At 39.5% G+C, this 21,181-nt stretch overlaps 1 protein-coding gene across 1 annotated transcript in view; it reads right to left on the bottom strand.

Annotated features, from left to right (window-relative positions):
• The window catches only part of LOC124801140 (core histone macro-H2A.1-like), a 52,664-nt gene that overhangs the window by 15,735 nt on the left and 15,748 nt on the right, over nucleotides 1-21,181 (bottom strand). Inside the window, exons 5-7 of the mRNA XM_047263052.1 lie at nucleotides 6,531-6,662; nucleotides 6,004-6,052; nucleotides 5,084-5,258 (exon numbers count right to left, since the gene is read on the bottom strand). Coding sequence (XP_047119008.1) covers nucleotides 5,084-5,258; nucleotides 6,004-6,052; nucleotides 6,531-6,662 — 356 coding nt within the window. The remainder of the gene's footprint in view (nucleotides 1-5,083; nucleotides 5,259-6,003; nucleotides 6,053-6,530; nucleotides 6,663-21,181) is intronic.

Raw genomic sequence — 21,181 nt, 5'->3', positions numbered from 1 at the left:
GGAAAAGAGGTTTCATGTCACCTGGGAAATAAAGAAATTGCAACATACCTATAACACAAATTAATAATTTTGACAAGAATGAGTTAAGGTTCTCTATTTCCAAAACATATATAATGGTAAATATCTGAAGTCACAAAGACTGGTCACAATTAGACATGAGAAAATTGGGGTCAAAGGAGTTTTAAAAAACATGGTTTTTAGTAAGTTAAAAGTAATGATGGACAAAAGTTTTTATTGGAAAAAAGTGACATAGCTGCAGCACGAGTCACATTTTGAGAAAGATGCACGAAATGAGAGAAGGTGGTAGTTCAACACTGTATTACTTTGATGAAACAAGGGTGAATCAAAATAAATCCAGGAGAAGCATCTGGACAATGAGTGGCGGTACTGGCAGTTTCTCGGTTTCCATAAGAAAAAGTTCTCGCATGATTATTATGCATGCTGGCTCTTCTTCTGGTCTTGCTCCTGAGAGAAAACTTGTATTTAGATGTACGAAGTGGTTTCCCGTACAGTTCTTGCCACACCATGCTCTGAAGTTGGTCACTGTTATGGACAGTGGAGGTTATCATTATGCTGTTAAAGAGACAACACCAAGCACAAACAACAGGAAAGGGAATATTGTGCTCCAACTTAAAAATAAAAATATTCCACACTGTATACACCTTGACTAATAACGAACTCCTGAAGCTTTTTAATTTATACAAGTCATGTGAGAAACCATACAACTTCACTTTTTAGCACCTGAATGTGGTCACACAATTTTGCATTTACCCTAATACCACAGACAGCATCATCAATTGAATTAACTTGAGCATAGTATACAGGTTATGTGGCAGAAAAGAACAAAACATTCTAGATAACAGGCACTTGTGCATGAAGCAATAGACAACAATTCCCCTTCGTATGGGCAACCTGTGAGTGGCACACTAAAAAACTCTAGGAAGAAGACTTTGAGAGTGAGGCGAAGGTAAATACAAGCATTGCACCTATCTACATAAAATGGCCGTCATATAGTTCGGACACTTACTTGGACAGCAGTGACGAAGGTATTATGATGAAGTGTTTGAGACAAAGTAAGATAATAATAGTTCTTGGTTTTAAAGACTCATGGTTTAAAAAAAAGTTTCTGTTTGGCAACATATCAATTGCATAAATAGTATATGAGAACTTTCTAGCCTTTCCTGACTGGGAATTTGTACCCTAAGAAGTATGCATTCACTTGTTGTGAGTGACATAATCATAAGTTTCGACATGTCATCCAAGGAGAAGCAGTTAGCTAGGTGTGAAATTTAAGACTTTCCCTGCATGTAGTACACTCTAGTAACTCATGCAAATGCAGCTGGATAAATTCACCAAAAACTCCAAATTTCCAGACGTAGCCCCATCATTTTCGAGACACAAATCGGAAAATGTCCTAAAATGACAGAAAAGGTTATCTGTTGAGATATAGGTGACTTTCGACATTATTGGGCACCACTCCCTCGAGTTATATCTATACGAGGCTTTATTTCTACAAAAATTGAAATTTTGAACAGAGAATCCATCCCTTGACTTTGAAATACTGTTTCTTTCCTCTGTGACTGAAATAAAGAAACCACTAAGTAACCCTACAAACTGCTTGGAACACTAGAAGTCACAACCCTACAGGCATTTACTATGAAAATTTTGAAACATACATCTTGTGTCAAAAAATTTACACACACTTTTAGTTGTCACAGAAAATTTCTTTCCTGTTTTACAAGTTTCGATTTCCGGGCAAAAATTATGTTATACTTCTTAATCAAGTGGCATCAGAATTATCACTCTCACTATTCAACCCAGTTAGTAACTTCAACACAGTGCTCTATACGATAATGACAAGTTTTATTACCAACATGATGGCACCCGGCCACACTATCATAGGGATGTATGAGCATACCTGGAACAAAATTTGCCAAGCCAATGAATAAGATGCAGGAGGCAAATGAAGATTCATCCATGCTCTCCAGACCATATGCTGTTCTTCTTATGGGGCACAGTAACAGGTGAGATGTACAAATGTAAGGTGTGTACAAATACAAACCACATAATGTGGACACACTTTGGAATGAGATTGAAACGGTGTGTGCAGAAATCCTGTTGGATACTTTCACATGAAGTACGGAATCAATGGTGACTTATACTCAGAAATTTAGTGATGCTGAATGTCACAATTCTGGACATTAATTAAAGAAAGTACATTTGCTTTTCAAACTGAACTTTACTATTTTCATTTTCAGAAATTTAACATTGTAGATAAATGTTCTATGACACTTGAAAGTGGGTGTACTTTTTTTTTACATACTATCTATATAACTGATGTGAACACAGATGGTTTACTTAGCTCTTCTCACCAGGAAAAGGTTTAAACAAGTTCATGGACCACAACATAACAATCACTATCCAGCAGTATAAGGAAATATATGAATATTTCAATTCTTCTCCTCATGACAACTCATAGTTGCAAACTGCCAATCTTGTTGCTGACATGTTAACTAGGAAGAAATCAGAAGTCCTTAAATGGTCTGCAGATTTGTCACCACATGACTTCCACCTTTCCAGGCTGATAAAGACCAGATTCTATTGCAGTGAGACCCTAACAGATAGAGTTAGCGAATGGTCTCTATCTTTGCAGACAGAATTATCTGTGTGCATGAATAGTGACATATATTCCTTCAGGGCCAAGAACAATTGCCGCTAAAAAAGGTTTATGTGTAATGAGCTTAAATAAACATTGCTCTGTATATTTGCTTTTACGTCATTTTCAATTGCATTCTATAAATTGCCAGATGACTCCCAGGAGTGTCACCTGACAGTATCTTGTAGTTTTCCAACCTGAAGAATGTTGTATCTATTCAGATATTGATAAATAAGTCTAGTTATCTATTTCTTATAGAGGAGATAGCATCCTTTTCTACGATGGTAAACATGCATGAATTCTGTTATTGGCCTCCTCTTAATGTCATGGCTATCTTTACTAATGAGAAAAATGCACCCACTGAGCATTAATATACAAGTTTTAGTCTTTGCTATAGTCTGTTATAGTTTTCATTCTCTTTGCACACATTATAGAGTGATATGTTTTACATCCTTTTTAAATGCACACATTTACACTCTTGAGTTGGTTTGTGGAATTTGTTGCTGGTACATATTTTATGATGAAGGTCATGTACAGTGAACCTCTGGTTCCTACATTCTCTAGTCCAGCTCTCACCCAATTTGGCTGGTGTGTTGTAGACCTCTTGGTCTATCTCCTTCTCGTTCCAGGCTCTGATATTACTCAGCTCCTGACATGGTCCTGTGGAAGGTAGCCAGTGTTGTAATCTGATGCACTCTATGAAATAAGCTTTTTTTCATGAACTCATGCGTAAATTGAGATGGTGCTGTTTTTCCCACTCCTAGCATCCATATCATGAATGTTCTCTTGATTTTTTTCTGTGCCATTCATATTGCTGATTTTAAGTTTTTACCATATGTTATGACTGGTGTCCCTGCCATTTTAAATATGTCATCACTGTGATTGCTGATAGATTGGTTATGTTTGGGATAATGTATGAGGTTTTGATGGCAACTATGGTATTTGAAGGGACTGAATGATCACCTTTGCTTAAGATTCCTTACTTAAAGCGTTTGAACAGGGTGGGCAAGAAGTCCCTGTACCACTGTTCAGTATGTTATTACTTAGGCTGGTAGGCATGTTACTTTTTATCAATTGTTGGAATTCATGTTTACATGTTTTCGCAGTCGCAGTTGAGTTTTAATTTGTAGCCATGGCAGATGTGAGTAATCATAGTTACATTATTGAGGTAAAAATCAAACAACGGAAATGTGTGTGTGTGTGTCTGCCGTCTATTTTTGACGAAGGCCTTACTGGCCAAAAGCTTATTTGTGACAGTCATTTCATTACACTATTGAGGAGTGCTTAGTGGCAAGTGCATGGGTGCATAATTGATGACACACAGGGCAGACAATGAGGAAGATTATGGAAGCATTCCAGGAAAGATTTAATAAGGTTCCCCTGCAAAAGGCAACAGTTCTGTATTGGAAAAGATGTGCTTTTGCTTTTGGCGGGGTTAAAGGCACACCACAGAATGGAAGGAAGAAGACATGAGAAGAAACATGTGCTGGAATCTCTGCTTCAATTGAACAATCTCCTATGACATTGACATGTAAACATGTTTTGGAACTCGGTATACTGAGAACAATAATGCGGGATCATATGAAAAAAGATGAAAAAAGACCTTAATGTTAACCACTTTTGACTGACATTCATAAACGAGTTATCGGATAAAGACCAGAATGAGCATGTTTTAGCTATTAACTCAATTTCAAAATACAGCAAGCAGAGCCAAGGTTATGTTTTCAGAGGAATGTGCCATTTATCGCAGTTGACGTGCAAGAAATTTTTTCTTTTGGGCCAAAGAGTATCCTTATTACACAGTCAAGTTAGAAAAGAACATGCCTCATGCGATGATATGGCCAGCAATGATAGCACATCTGCTTGGACCATACTTTTTTGAAGGGACTGTGAATGGTGAAATTATTTACACATGTTACAAACATGGTTAATATCTAAGCTTGAGGAAGGGGGCCTCGCAGAAGGCATACGGTTGCAGCATGACGGAGTGCCTTCTCACTACAATGTTGCAGTGCATGAGTTCTTAAATGAACACTTTTCTAGGATGGTGGGTAGGTCATGGTTCATCAGAAACACCAATACCCTAGAAATTGATGTACAAGAATTCCTGAACATGCCTCATCTGCAACTCATTATGTGGAGTCATTCAGGTGAAAGTATCTGCAAGTCATTATGCTACAAATTAAGAACAGCGCAGTACTGTTGAGGATGAATCACACGCCATAACACAGGATGTGCTCAAAAATATGCCAAGAAGAACATGGAGGCATATGCAAATGTATTTACAGCATGATGGGGAACACACCAATATACTGGACACTTAATACATAAGTAAGTACTTGCACTAAAACAAATCAGATCAATTAGCATTTGATACTAGGGGGTACGGATCTAAAGATGAATTTTAAAAGTGTCTAAATATCTGACCTGCCACTTCCAATTGCTGGTATTGCAATTGACTTCAGGTTTTTCTGATCAGCTAATGTAAGGCAGTTCTTAACAGTCTTCTCCAACTTTTCAGTCGAGTCCACCTCATTCCATGCTGGACCGTTTACATGAATTACCCATTTTGCAGGAAAATTGTGCCCAGCACAAATGGCAGCTGAAAATAATTCAGATACAGCACAGTTTAACAACATGAAAACTAAAGTTGATGAATAACTTACAAACTTGAGGACTGTTTGTTATCTGACAAACTACTTGTTTGCAAAAAGGTAACATTCAGGTAATATGCAAATCGTGGTGTTTAAAAAATAATGCACACAAAAAAGATTTACAAGTATATACATGTGCAAACAGCTACAAAATACACACTCTTAAAATAAGTAGGTTATTTGCTAAAACTGGAGCAACTGGAGCAGGCTGTCGGAAATTGGAATGTAAAAGTAATACCTTGGATAACACTCTAGCTTTTGATGATTTTGAAAGTATTCATCAGCAGTAGGTAGAGTATAGAAAACAAGTAAGTTATGCAGCTGGTGGGGATGCGGCTTTCTGACTCAATCATTCTACTGATTTTGGGCTTTGAGTAACACACACACACACACACACACACACACACACACATCCTTATAACCAATTTTACATGTTATCCTTCTTCTTCATATATGAATTTTTGAAAGACAATGTTTCAAGTGTATATTTTAATTTTTGCATCTGTCTGTTCCATTCCAGTTGTTCCTGCTTTGATAAATGATAAAGGCACATGTGTCTCACCTATAGCTAATATTCAATTTTATTTTTATTTATATTGCTACTACACTCCTCATTTAGCCAGTCAAATAAGAATTATCTTTAATGTTTCAGCCAGATATTGCTTGATTTTATGAAAATTCAAGGGTGCTTACCATTTGTTGAATCCAAGCTTCCTTGGTTTGAGCGCAACTCATGGATTTCCTGAAATGCAAATAATTACTGTTATAATACCAGTGATAGAATACACATCATTATAAAAATCTAATTGTGAAAATAATTGCTTAAATTACAATCTATAGCTTACAAATACAAAGGCTTTGCATACCTAGGGAGGCTTGTTTTTGCTCTGCTCGAATGTTTGACCAGTAATGTACGAGCAAATATCCTACTGTTGGACATGCTATCCAACAGAGTAATAGTACTATTTCTTTTCTCTTTTGCGCAATCATGTAAGTACCAGTGTCTTGAGCAGTTGCCTCTTTTACGGTGCATGCACACACACACACACACACACACACACACACAAACTCTGCATTTTCTTTCCTCCAAACCCTCCAAATTCTTCTCTTTTCACACTAAGTATTTTCTTTGATCTTCTTGAACTATTTTCTGTTCTATAACACAATACAGCACAAATCAAAATCTCATGAAGGATATTTATTTGTATATAATTTCATACCTGCATGAATTCTTTGCCTCCTTTTTTTTCTAGTGCTTGCCCAACTTCACCCATCATTGCTATAGCAGAATTGGTAGGATGCACCAAAGCATCTGAAGAAATATTTGTTATGTCACCCTGTACAACTGTAAGCTGCAAAGAAAGAAGTCACAGTTTAGTAAAGCACTCTATAAAGGTAGAACTACATGAAAAGCTGTGTCCTAATTAATCCCTGATAACATCTGCACCTCAACAACATTTTCCAATGAAAATTTCAGTAAACTCTGAATACTGGGATATGGCAACAGAAGAATGGTGGGAGGACAGTGCTTGGTGGTTGGAAATTAGTGAAATTATGGAATGTAATCGAATTAAGTCGGGTGATGCTGTGGGAATTAGATTAGGAAATGAGACACTTAAAGTAGTGAAGAAGTTTTGCTATTTGGGGAGCAAAATAACTGATGATGGCCGAAGTAGAGAGGATATAAAATGTAGACTGACAATGGCAAGGAAAGCGTTTCTGAAGAAGAGAAATTTGTTGACATCGAGTATAGGTTTAAGTGTCAGGAAGTCGTTTCTGAAAGTATTTGTATGGAGTGTAGCTACGTATGGAAGTGAAACATGGACGATAAGTAGTCTGGACAAGAAGAGAATAGAAGCTTTCGAAATGTGGTGTTACAGAAGAATGCTGAAGATTAGATGGGTAGATCACATAACTAATGAGGAGGTATTGAATAGAATTGGGGAGAAGAGGAGTTTGTGGCACAACTTGACAAAAAGAAGGGACTGGTTGGTAGGACATGCTCTGAGGCATCAGGGGATAACAAATTTAGCATTGGAGGGCAGTGCGGAGAGTAAAAATCGAAGAGGGAGACCAAGAGATGAATACACTAAGCAGATTCAGAAGGATGTAGGTTGCAGTAGGTACTGGGAGATGATGAAGCTTGCACAGGATAGAGTACCATGGAGAGCTGCATCAAACCAGTCTCAGAACTGAAGACCACAACAACATGGATACACATTCCAAAAACTAAAATATTTAACAATTTCAAAAGCCAACAAAGGAATAATTTACAGTCAATACGATGTAAACCTACACAACCAGATGCAATACTTTAAGACGTTCTGGAATTTCTGCCCCATTACTTACAACCAACAAGCTATATAAAAGGAAATCACTATCTTAAAAAATAGTTCCAGTCTCTCACTAGTGAAAATAACACTTGGACAATAAATCACTATGTACATTTTAAAAAAAAATTAGCCATGTGAAATGTAGGTACATATGATTAACAGTTTGTAATGTAGAACTACATGCATTTGAAGCTTCATAGGAAATTTATGTATGTATGTTCAACATCTCTTCCTAAAAGAATGGATTGATTTCAATCAAACTTGGTGTACTTATTACTTGCTGTCTGGAAAGAAGCACTGTGGGTGTAAGAGTCACCTATCCCTCAAAGGGGTGTGGTTGAAAATGAAGCGTAATACACTGTGTGAAAATACCCAGAATATACTCATCCAGTACTTGAGTATGAGAACACTTAACAACTTGCAACAAACTTTGCACGAAATTTTGAACCTTTACGAAATCTTTTTTTCATTCACACCCCCCTCAAAATAATGAAAGGAAAAACATTTATCACTTTCCCTGCAGCATCAAGCATGACATTTCAATTTATTACTTGTTTACTGCTAACTCCACTCACAACACCTTTTAAGACAGTATCCACACATACCTTTAAATGTGTCTGCAAAATTATATCATTGTACAACATACAGCTTAGGATATATGTGACTTTGTAAACACTGATATGCATGTAAAAACTAGCTGCTCATAAGGAGGAGGAGATTAGTGTTTAACGTCCCATCGACAACGAGGTCATTAGAGACGGAGCACAAGCTCGGGTTAGGGAAGGATGAGGAAGGAAATCGGCCGTGCCCTTTCAAAGGAACCATCCTGGCATTTGCCTGAAGTGATATAGGGAAATCACGGAAAACCTAAATCAGGATGGCCGGACGCGGGATTGAACCGTCGTCCTTCCGAATGCGAGTCCAGTGTGCTAACCACTGCGCCACCTCGCTCGGTTAGCTGCTCATAAGATGGAGTACAAATTACCCAGTCTATACTCAACCACTGTTTGATAGCGACAGCACTTGGTGACTTCCAACAAAATTTAAACATAATTTCAAATGTTTCCTAAATTTTTTCTGGCTTACATGCAAAACATCAAATATTCAAAACATTACTCATTTGTAAATAACTCAGAAGTTTGAAGCTGGTCCTTTAAAGAATTGTGGGCTTACTGTTTTCTTAGTATCTGGAAAGAAGCACTGTGGGGTTAAAAACCACCTACATCCCACAGGGCTTGGAAAGAAAAGGGGCCGACACTGAAGTAAAATTGAGAACACCTGAGGTAATTTCAGCTACTTCTGTTAGGTATATGACTTAAAGTTTGTATAAAAATACTGTGGGATAAGATTCCTCACTATCATCTTGTGAGATTGTGGATGAGAAGTGGAGACCTAAAAAAGTTTGAAAACAACCAGTTACTATTTCATTTTCTGTATTTAGGTGATTTGGAACACTAAGCAATTTATCTCTTATTTGTGCTGTTCATTGTGTCAGCAGTTAGTGAGAATGAGCAAAGCAAAGGCCAGTAATTTTGTCAATGTGTCTTGGGAACAAGATCAATCTTCACGCTTGAGTACTGCATTTAACACAGTCTCTGGAACCGTATGGTGCAAAACAGCAGAGAATTAGTCGTATACATGTGCAATATATGTCACATACCTATGTGTTCGACATCTCCTCCTAAACCCTTGTATCAATTCCAACTTCATTTGGTACATGCTGGGTTAGGGTGGGAGGGTGGAGATGGACAGGGAGACAGTGGGGCAAAGCAATGAACAAAGAAAGTGGGATGAGGAGATGGAAGAGAGGAGATAGACAGAGGGAGGAGGGGGGGGGGGGAGGGAGGAAGTGATGAAGAGAGAGGGGGAGGGATGAAAAAAGAGATTGCTACTCACTACATACAGGAGGCATTGTGTGCACACACACACACACACACACACACACACACACACTCACAAATGGTCATTGTATCTGGCCTTTGTGGCCAGACTGCAGACTGGATCTGCATCTGATGTGAGCAGCAATCCTGGGTGGTTGGTGGGGAGAAGAAAGCATGGGGAGGGGAGGGGTAGGAGGGAAGGGGTGGGACAAGGTGTTGTGCTGCCTCTGAGAGCATGGCGGAACCTGGTGGGGCCAGGATAGAGCTGTTAGGTACAGAGTGGGAATGCTGTGCTGGGGTGGTGGTGGCAGCAACAGGTAGCAAAAAAGGGAGATGAGAGAGGAGAGAAGTAGAGAAGGGGGGTTAGACTAATACTGGAGGCGTATTTAGTGCTGGACTGGGAGCACGGAATGGGATAGGGAGGCGGAGGACTGGGACTAGCGAGGGCTGAGGCCAGAAGGGTTACAAGGACGAAGAATATGTTATAGGAAGAGTTTCCACTGGCACAAATCAGAAAAGCTGGTGTTGATAAAAAGGATCCAGATGGCACAGGCTGTGAAGCAGTCACAGAAGTGAAGGACGTTGTGTTGGGCAGCACGTTCAGCAATGCAATTCTCATGCTCACATAGAAAGCAGCGGAGTGGTTGCAACTTAGTTTGTAGATCACATTGCTGCTTCCACAGGTAGTCCTGCCTTGGTGGGATAGGTGATTATAGTGACATGACTGGAGTATGTGGTGGTGGTGGTGGTGGTGGTGGTGGTGGTCTGGTGGCGGCGGCGGCGGCAGATACATAGGACAGTTCTTGCGTCTATGTCTATTGCAGGGATATGAGTCATGGGGGGAAAGGGGTTGGGAGCAGTGGTAGAGTAATGACAGACAAGGATACTGTGTAGGTTTGGTGGACAGTTGAATAACACTGTGGGAGGGGTCAGGAGGGTAGGGGTAAGATATTCCTCATTTCAGGACAGGGGCAAGAAGTTTTGAAGCCCTGGTGGAGGATGTGATTCAGTTGCTCCGGTACTGGGTGGTACTGTGACACGAGGGCAGTGCTCCTTTGCGGCTGGACGGTGGGAATGTGAGAGGTGGTAGGTCACTGGAGAGACAAGGCACAGGAGATCTGTTTCTGAGCAAGACTGGAAGGGTAATGTCAGTTTGTGAAGGCAACAGTGAGACCCTTGGCATACTTGGAGAGGGACTGCTTGTGATTACAGATGCAATGACCACAGGTGGTAGGCTGTATGGCAGGGACTTCTTGATATGGATTGGTGGGGCAGCTATTGGGATGGACGAATTGTTGGTGGTTGCTAGGTTTGATTTGGACAGAGGTACTGATATAGCCAATATTGAGCTGGTCAATGTCGAGGATGGTGACTTGTTGGTTTGAGGAGGATCAGGTGAAGCGAATGGGGGAGAAGGTGTTGAGGGTTTACAGGAATGTGGATTGGATGTCCTCACCCCTGGTACAGATCACACAGATGTCATCAATGGATCTGAACCAGATGAGGGGTTTGTGATTCTGGACAATTAGGAAGGGTTCCTCTAAAAAGTCCATGAATAAGTTGGCATAGGATGGTGCCACGCGAGTGCCCATTTCCGTACCAAAGATTTGTTTGTAGGTGATGCCTTCAAAGCAGAAGTAATTGTGGGTGAGGACATAGTTTGTCTTGGTGACCAGGAAGGAGGTTGTGGGTTTGGAGCCAGTCAGGCATTCGAAAAGGTAGTGTTCCATAGTAGGCAGGCCATGGGCATTGGGGATGTTAGTGTACAGGGAGGTGGCATCAATGATGACAAGCACGGTGCCAGGTGATAAAGAAATAGAAACTGGGGTGATTCAGTGGAGAAAATAGTTGGGTTGAGTTGTTTGGGGAGGAGACCCGACAGCAAGTTCATTGGTCTCATCGGATTAGGGAAGGATGGGGAAGGAAGTCGGCCGTGTCCTTTCAAAGAAACCATCCCAGAATTTGCCTGGAGCGATTTAGGGAAATCGCAGAAAACCTAAATCAGGATGGCAGGACGCGGGATTGAACCATCGTCCTCCCAAATGCGAGTCCAGTGGAGGAGATAGTTTTTTTATTTTTATTTTACTTTTTTTTTCTTTAAATAGGAGGGCAGGCTTCAGATAATAGGCTCAAGGTGTTGGTCCATAACAGCAGATGGGTTTGTGGAGTTTAGGAAGCATGTAGAAGGTCACACTGCGGGCAGGGGTAGTAGAGAGATAGACTCACGGGAAAGGTTCTGGGATGGGCCTAGAATTTGAGGAGGGACTGGAGATCATGCTGGATTTCTGGGATAGGTTCACTGTGGCAAGGTGTGTAGGTGGACAAATCTGACAGCTCAAAAAGTCCCTCCACCAGATTATCCCTGCAATTCAGAACCACGGTGGTGATGCCCTTGTTGGCATGTAGGATTATAAGGTGGGATCAGTTTTTAGGTGGTGGATTGTAGTTCTTTCTGCAGATGTAAGGTTGGCTTCCCTGTTGAGGAATTTGGGGACTGATTGTGGAGCAAGGTTGGAAGTTCAGAAATTCTTGAAAATTAACAAGAGGTGATTTGGGAGCAGTGTGTGTGGGCGGGGGGGATCGTGGTTGGATGAGGGACTGAACTGTGTCAGACAAGTTCAATGTCGGTTTTTGATTGAGCTCTAATTGGTAGGGTTGGTGGCAAAAAAAGTGTTTCCACTGTAGGGATTGTAAGAAGGTCTTTAACAAGCCCAGCATGATTGCATTTGGGACAGGGACACGAGTTGGGGCCTTGGAAAGAACTAATACTTCTATGGGACTGAGTCTTTTGGAGGACAGGTTCATGACCATGTTTCAGGTCTGTTTAGTTTCTGAATTCTGTATGGTGGTGACAGGAATTTTTTGAAGGTGAGCTAAATGGGGGTATGCAAGGAAGTGTTTGTTGGTTATGAGAGGATGCAATGGAAAGACCCCTCACACACATTCTAATTAAAATTTAATAAATTTTCTTGAGAATGAGAATCACCATGGTTTCAAAAAGCATTGCTTGTATGAAACTCAGCTTTCCCTTTTCTCACATGATACACTGCAAACTACGAATGAAGAGCAACATGCACATTCCATATTTCTACATTTCTGCAAAGCATTGACACTGTGCCCTATTGCAGGCTGTTAAAGAAGGTGCGAGCATATGAAATAGATTCATAGATATGTGAGTGGCTCGAAGACTTCTTAAGTTATAGAGCTCAGTATGTGCCCTCGATTGCGAGTGTTCATCAGAGACAAGGGTATCATCAGGAATAACCCACTGGTGGACAGGTTGGACAGTGATCTACAGTTGTTTGTTGATGATGCTGTGGTATGCAATAAGATGCCAAAGTTGAGTGACTGTAGGAGGATACAAGATGACTTAGACAAAATTTCTAGTTGTTGTGATGTTGGATACAGCATTAGTAGTGTCATTCTTGACACAGCCATGCTAAAGATCTGGTTGTACCAATGCAAAGCGACATGAAATAGAATGAGCATGTGAGGATTGTGGTAGGAAGCTGAATGGTCGACTTCAGTTTATTGGGAGGATTCTAGGAAAGTGTGGCTCATCCATAAAGGAGAGTGCACATAGGACCCTAGTGTGATATATTCTTGATTACTGCTCATGGGTTTGGGATCTGTACCAGCTCAGATTAAAGGAAGACATCAAAGCAATTCAGAGACTGGCTGTTAAATCTGTTACCGGAAGGTTCAAACAACACGCAAGTGTTATGGAGATTTGCAAACTCAAATGGGAATCCCTGGAGTGAAGATGGCATTCTTTTCAATGAACACTACTGAGAAAATTTAGAAAACCAGCATTTGAAGCTGACTGCAGAACGATTCTACTGCCTCCAATATACATTGCGCATAAGGACCATGAAGATAATATACGAGAAGTAAGGCTAATACAAATGCATATAGCTAGTCGTCTTTCCTTGCTCTATATGCGAGCAGAACAAGAAAGGCAATGACAAGCAGTGGTATATGGGTTACCCTCTGCCACACACCATACAGTGGACTGCGGAGTATCTTTGTAGATGTAGATGCAGCTACGGAGGCTCTTGTAAACCTTAGCTTGGCTAAGCTCTTAAACCTCGTATTCAAATGAAATTACAGAGCCAGAAACATTTGGCTAAACTGGCAGGTGAGGACTTGACTTATTTCATATGCCTTGTAAACTAGAAATTTCATTTTACGACAAAATCTCAGAGCTTCTCCGAAGCTAAATGTTACACTGTACCCGCCTAAGACAGCTTCACCCCCAACCCTGAACTAATCCCAAAATATTCCCATGTCACCTATCCTGATAGGAGTTTGTTATTATCTTTCTTGTCACTTTCTGATATACCTGGTCATAAGTGACTTTCCAATTTAATCCCTGAATAGTTACAGTTCCTTCCAACTTTTTCCTTTCTTCTGTCAAGTGAAGACATCTCTTGTCCAAACAAGCATTTGTATCAGTATCCGCTATGTCTATCACAGAGACAAGATTCCACATGTTTAGGCTTGTCATTACATAAAAGAATATGAAAAGATTACGTGATTCTTTCAGCAAATTTCTGATCAGGAGTTGTAAAAATACTTATTCTGATATATTAGAACATAATGAAACAATATCAAAACTGCTTATAATATCTTATTCTCAGCATCCAAAATCCTTAGGCCACTGGACAAAATCAAAAAATTATCACACTGTTGTTTGTTAACAGACAGTGCATGGATACCAAATATGTACCTATTGCAGAGATCATAGCCCTAAAATTAATCTTTTCATTGCCAAATATGATTCTATTGCAATGTGAAATTCCCACGCAAAGTGCCAGCCCATGACTCAATAGCAAGAACAGCGCTCTTTTCCAAATAGAAGATAAATGTGAATGCAAAGTAAGTTTCAAGAAACTGGCCTGTTATAGCTTCAATTGCTACATTTAGAAGGCACAATGACATTGTGAAACAACAAATTTCAGTTTAACATGAACAATTCTGATGGTACTATAAAAAAATTTATTGCGGGAAAGTTTGCCAGTTTTATACAATTCTAAATGTCTAGACTTTATGACAAATCATGTTTAGTATTCACGTGACAAATGTGCACCAGTTAAGTGATGAAGACAGAATTATAACTTGGAACACATTTGGAGAGTAAGGGATTTCAATATAGGAAAGTACTGTATTCCAGATAGGCTGCAACATATGTATGACAGGCTGAATAAGTTTTTAAAAAGGTTCAAATAACATGCAGGTATTATGGAGATACTGCGGGAACTCAGTGGGAATCATTGGAGGAAAGGTGACATTCTTTTCAAGAAGCACTACTGAGAAAATTTAGAAAATGGGCATTTGAGGCTGACTGCAGAACGATTCTACTACAGGCAACGTACATTTCATGTAAGGACCTTGAAGATAAAATTAGAGATTAGGGCTTGTATGTAGACATATAGATGGCCGTTTTTCCATTGCTCTATTCAGGAGTGGAATAGGAAAGGATATGACTCACAGTGCTACAGGATAACCTCCACCATACACCATATGGTGGCTAGTGGAGTATGTATGTAGATGTAGATATGTTCATTTCTGTGGTTTGGGATGTTTAGGGGGAAACAAACTCAGAATATGGATGTCTGGTGATAACATTTATCACAATATGGCACACACACACTCATACCTATTTGTTACTTTTACTGAAAATACAATTAAAATATTTCAAATACATGCAGTGTGTACTTAAATTTGTATACATATGTAATTATAAGTTTCAAGCACAAACACAGTGTGTCTCAAAATCAAGTGAAGAAAGAAGTGTTACTTGTTCCCAATAAAAATTTCCCAATGAAACATCTAGGAATGTACGTATTTTAATAATGTGTACTTCACTTATTATAGTAGAAAGCACTGTATACAAATTAGAAATAAAGTTCTTACAGTTAATAGCTCAGATTTTTCATCATAAGATTTATAAAGCTCTACCATAAAATGTAAAATAGCGTGGATGTTTTCATCTGATGCACTGAAAAATGGATGATATTAAACATCGATCACAACAGGGCATAAGGTAAACTGTCTTATGAGTGCTACATAGGTCATAACACTAGACAGAAGAGGTGATGGTGCTCTCATTTTCTGTAATACTTTATTATTTACAGCTCAGTTACACAGAACTATCACTGTTCCTCCAATTGAGGACAGTTTCACTGTCAGAACTAACATATGTTGCAGACAATGGCATTTTCAGAATAGCCAGCCAAGTGTGTGAAGATATGACTTGAATCCTGGTTACTGATTTGCTGCCACTAACCCAAGAAATCTCTGATTTCCATTTTTATGTTATTGCATGATAAGACTTAAATAAATGTTCTATTTATGGCTTGTTAAGTGACTCTTCATCATTGCAGAAATAAAAAGAGTTGTAAGACATTGAAGGCTGGGACACCCCAAGGAGTTTCCGTCTCTGCACATGATGGCCTCTTTCTACACAGTGATTCAGACTTGAGACTGGTGTCTCTAAGAGTAGCTGCTTAGTGTGTAACAGAGCAAGGTGGGAGTACTCTACATGTTTTATGCCACTCCTGATATTAATATTTATCTCTAAATCTCATTTTGTTACTAGCACATCTGTGAAAATATTGTAGAAAGGATAGTTCTACTTGGTAGCAGAGATGGTGAGTCACAGATAGGCACAACAAAAAGACCAAACAACTAAGCTTTTGGCCAAAAAGGCCTTCATTCGAATTAGACAATACAAACACACACACACACTCATGCAAATGCAACTCACACACACGACCATCAGCAGTCTGGCCTCAGCAGCCAGAGACTGTTGTCTTGTGTGTGTGGGTTGTATTTGAATGTGTGTGTGTGTTTGAAGCTCTGTTTGGCCATTAACTTGCTTGTTTGATAGTCTTTCAGTTGTACTCATCTGCAATTCGGCATCTCTGCTATTCATGATTAGCAACTACCCATTTCATAATACTGACATCTATGACAGTTACATAAAATTCTAATTTGTTATTTATACTTTATTTCATTAAACCTTCTTATTTGATGAACAGTTTAATGATAATATAGTATTTAGTTCACCTGGAAATATTTTGTTCTAAAGAAATATCCATGATACACAATTCATACAAAATGCATGGAGGGAAATTGTCAATGAACAAATAGCTGTTTGTTTCTAAATTACTTTAGTTCACTAGAAAGCTGTAATTCTCCTCTTCTACAAAGATGCTTCACTTTTTCTCAACACTTCCTATTTAAAAAGTTACTTGTATTCAAAAATTTTGTATTCCAAATGGTACAATCTTAAACAGTGACTAATTTCAAAATTCTGTAATGCAGTTCTGAAGCCTGGATTTTTGTGATTCCAAAAATGCTTAATTTCACTAGATCAACTTGAAAGGTTGTTACATGCAAAATAAGGAAAAGGCAACCACTCACCTGTAGCAGACATGTGTATGGAGCACATAACAGGAAACAGTATTCACACCAGCCAAGAGAGTGTGCGTTTGAGTGTCTGTGTGGTTGTGTGTGTGAATGAGTGAACTTCAACTAGAGAATGGGAAAGAACTCAAAAGATATTGCAAATTCTGTTTCCTGTTACATGTTCCTATGCCCCACACCTCACACCAATTTGGAACACTAGTTGCCTCTCCCCTATTTTATATATTGCTTCATTCATTGCTACATCTGTACTCTGCAAACCACTGTTAAGTGCATGGCAGAGGGAATGTCCCACTGTACCAGCCATTAGGGCTCTTTCCTGTTCCATTCACATATGAAACATGGAAAAATGACTGTTTAAATGCCTCTGTGCATGCTGTAATTAATCTAATATTATACGCTTGTTCCCTATGGGAGCAATATGTTTGGAATTGTAGTATATTCCTATAGTCCTCATTTAAAACTGGTTCTTTGAAACTTTGTTAGTAGATGTTCTTGGGATAGCTTACATCTACCTTCTAGTCTGCCAGTTCACTTTTCTTCAGCATCTTTGTGACATTCTCCCATGGGTCAAATGAACCTGTAACTATTTGTGCTGTCCCCCTCTGTATACATTCAATATCACGTGTTAGTCTTTCTTGGTGTAGGTCCTACACAGTTGGGCAACATTCTAGAATGGGCCACATAAGTGATTTGTAATCTATCTCCTTTGTACATTGATTGCACTTACCCAGTATTCTATCAATCAACTGAAGTCTACCACCTGCTTTACCCACAACAGAGCCTGTATGAACATTCCATTTCATATCCCTATAAAGTGCTACACCCAGGTAGTTGTACGAGTTAGTCGATTCCAAATGTACTAATTATTATTATAGTATAGGATACAAGATTTTTTTCATTTTGTGAAGTTCGCAATTTTACATTTCTGAACATTTAAAGCAAGTTGCCAATCTTTGCACTACATTGAAATCTTATCAAGATCTGACTGCATATTTGTGCAATTTCTTTCAGAGATTACTTCATTATAGATAACTGCATCATCTGCAAAAAGTCTGAAATTACTATTAATATTGTCCACAAGGTCATTAATACGCAACACGGACAGCAAAGGTCCCAACGCACTCCCTGGGGCACACCTGATGTTATCCATTATTGTTATTTTGTCAATTATTCAGTTCGGAAAATTTTACGTTTTAGAAACTTTTTGGTAGATTTTGGGAATACCCGCATAAGTAGAAAACATTTTCATAAAATTTACCTATAATTTTGCCTTTTATCTGACCTATACAGCTGATAGTTAACCAGACTTGATCTTTTGCCTTTTGTAATTTTGTGTCCTTTAGTTATGTTATTTTTTAGGTTTATATTTAAAATGTAATACTGAATTTTGATTTTTAATCTTATGCATGTCTACAAATAGGCATGAAGGAAAATCTGGTCAGTCGCTAGATCGCATCCATGATGTCTACAACAAGTAGCAAGTCAGAAAATTGTTCAGTTACTGTGTGAAACATTCTATACTGAGCCATCAATTAGGTTACCCTGGAACCGAATACTGAAAATACTGTGTTAATCAGCCACCAGACCACTGTGTGATATAGGGTCTATGAACATAACTGTTCACCTGGTTCATATGCTTAAACTATTGCTTGTGACAAAGCTCATCATCAGGTTATAAAATAAACACAAACAAATCGAGAATGAATGACTGCAGTGTGGTACACATTATTTGATATATGTCTTACAGACACTTTCACAACAGAAGATCATCAGCATCATGTGACAATATCACAACTGAACGCAAAATACCAGGTGAGTGTAGTTAAAAGTGACCATAATGTATATGTATGGATGTGTGTGTTTTTGTATCATGTGGTGTCATGTTTGTGTCATAGATGATGAGAGGAGAGGGTGAAGCTCAGTGCCAGCACATATCTTATTTCTCTCAAACGACATCTAGGAGACTACCATACTCGATGTACGCATTTGACAGATAAATCATCATCGGTATTGCTACATGTCCCAACTTCAAAAGACACTACAGAGAGGTTTGGAATTCAATTCTGGGCATTGGTGTGAGTCTGGTGATCAGGAACTTTGCAATATTGCAATGGTAGAGAGAGATGGTATTTACCATATCTCCCACCCCTGGCCAGGTGAATAATTTCACCACTAGGTGTCCAACCGGCTACCACCAAGACGAGCCAACCGCACAGAGGTGTTCAGTTACAGAGGATGATTTCATCACTACAAGATGATGATGTTGATTGTGTGGTATCCACAGCTTTATGTGGATATATGCCCAACAAAAATTCTGTAATGACACCTGGAAACCATCACGATACTACATGCAAGAGAGTGCCAATAAAGCAATACAGTGATTTTACATATGTGACAGGGGGGATTATGTATGAAATACAAGGACGAGTCTGAAGTTCGAGACAGAATTGCAGAATACTCCATACTGTACTAGAAAGGGTTAATGCCTGAGGACCTTGGTAGACTCCATGCTTTTAGATAACTGATCTGGAGTGAAGTTCGAAAACAAAATATATTTTGGTACTTTATCTTTGTGCAGTGTTATGAAAGTCAATTAAACAGATAAAGTACAAAAAATATACAATGCTGTTAACAGGAAATAAGAGTGCAAAACTGTTTTTATTGTTAAAATATTGTTTTCTTCCCAATGAAAAGCTCTCAGATATCCAGCCGCGTGGGGTCGTTCAATTTTCACTGTTAATTTCTTCTTGTAATATATGTCCCTCACATCAAGAGTGCCTCTTCTGTCTTTTTTAACTGACACAGTCTCTGTATCTTTTCCTCCATTTCCGAAAAAGAACTTCAAGTTTGAAAACTTGTATTATTCCTCACATTAGTCTGTTTTGGTTAAGAAAAGATTCAGAACAATGGTGTAAATTTGTTAGAAGCTCATACTGAATTGTAATAATCAAACAATGGAAAATCCAGAATGGAATGTAACAATACGAGAGAAGGAAAGTTGCTACTCACCATATAGCAAAGATGCTGAGCCGCAATAGGAACAATAAAAAGTTCACACAGGCACAGCTTTCGGCCATTAAGGCCTTTGTCAGTAGTAGACACACACACACACACACACACACACACACACACACACACACATATGCAAGTGCAACTTGCACACACATCTGCAGTCTCAGAGAGATGAAACTACACTGCGATCAGCAGCACCAGTGCATGATGGGAGTGGCGACTCGGTAGGGGTAAGGAGGAGGCTGGGGTGGGAAGGGGGAGGGATAGTACGGTGGGTTCATACCCCTGTAATAGACCTAGATGGAAGACCTGTCCGATACATCCTCCTACCACCACCTACTCCAGTCCGGTCACTAACATTACCTATCACATCAAAGGCAGGGCTACCTGTGAAATCAGTTGTGTGATCTACAAGCTAAGCTGCAACCACTGTGCTGCATTCTATGTAGGCATGACAACCAACAAGCTGTCTGTCCGCATGAACGGCCACCGACAAACTGTGGCCAAAAAACAAGTGGACCACCCCGTAGCTGAACACGCTGCCAAACGTGTTACCCCTCATCTCAATGACTGCTTCACAGCCTGTGCTATATGGATCCTTCCCACCAACACCAGCTTTTCTGAATTGCGCAGGTGGGAACTTTCCCTGCGATACATCCTATGTTCCCGTAACCCTCCTGGCTTCAACCTTCGTTAGTCACTGTCCTCACCTATCCAGCCCCCTCCCTGTTCTCATTCCAGCACTACACAGCCGTCATTTCACCGCCACACCCAGTCTTTTAATTTCTTTCATTCTCTCCTTTACGCTACTTACCCCCTCCCTCCTTCGCACCTTCTCTCCTACCCTTCGACTAAACTGCAACACTTCACTGTCTGCCACTCCCACCATACTATCCCTCCCCCTCCCAGCCTCCTCCTTACCCCTACCCAGTCGCCACTCCCATCATGCACTGGTGCTGCTGATCGCAGTGTAGTTTCAGCTCTCTGAGACTGCAGATGTGTGTGTGTGTGTGTGTGTGTGTGTGTGTGCGTGTGTGTATGTGTGTCTACTGCTGACAAAGGCCTTAATGGCTGAAAGCTATGCTTGTGTAAACTTTTTATTGTGCCTATCGGGGCTTAGCATCTCCGCTATATGGTGAGTAACAACTTTCCTTCTCTCGTATTGTTTAATTGTAATATTGAAAGTCATTTTTTGGTATTTTTATAATTTAT

This window comes from Schistocerca piceifrons, chromosome 1 (assembly GCF_021461385.2).
Source record: "Schistocerca piceifrons isolate TAMUIC-IGC-003096 chromosome 1, iqSchPice1.1, whole genome shotgun sequence".
NCBI classification, from domain to species: domain Eukaryota; kingdom Metazoa; phylum Arthropoda; class Insecta; order Orthoptera; family Acrididae; genus Schistocerca; species Schistocerca piceifrons.
Note: the sequence above shows the minus strand (reverse complement) of the source record. Positions and strands in the feature narration are given on the sequence as shown.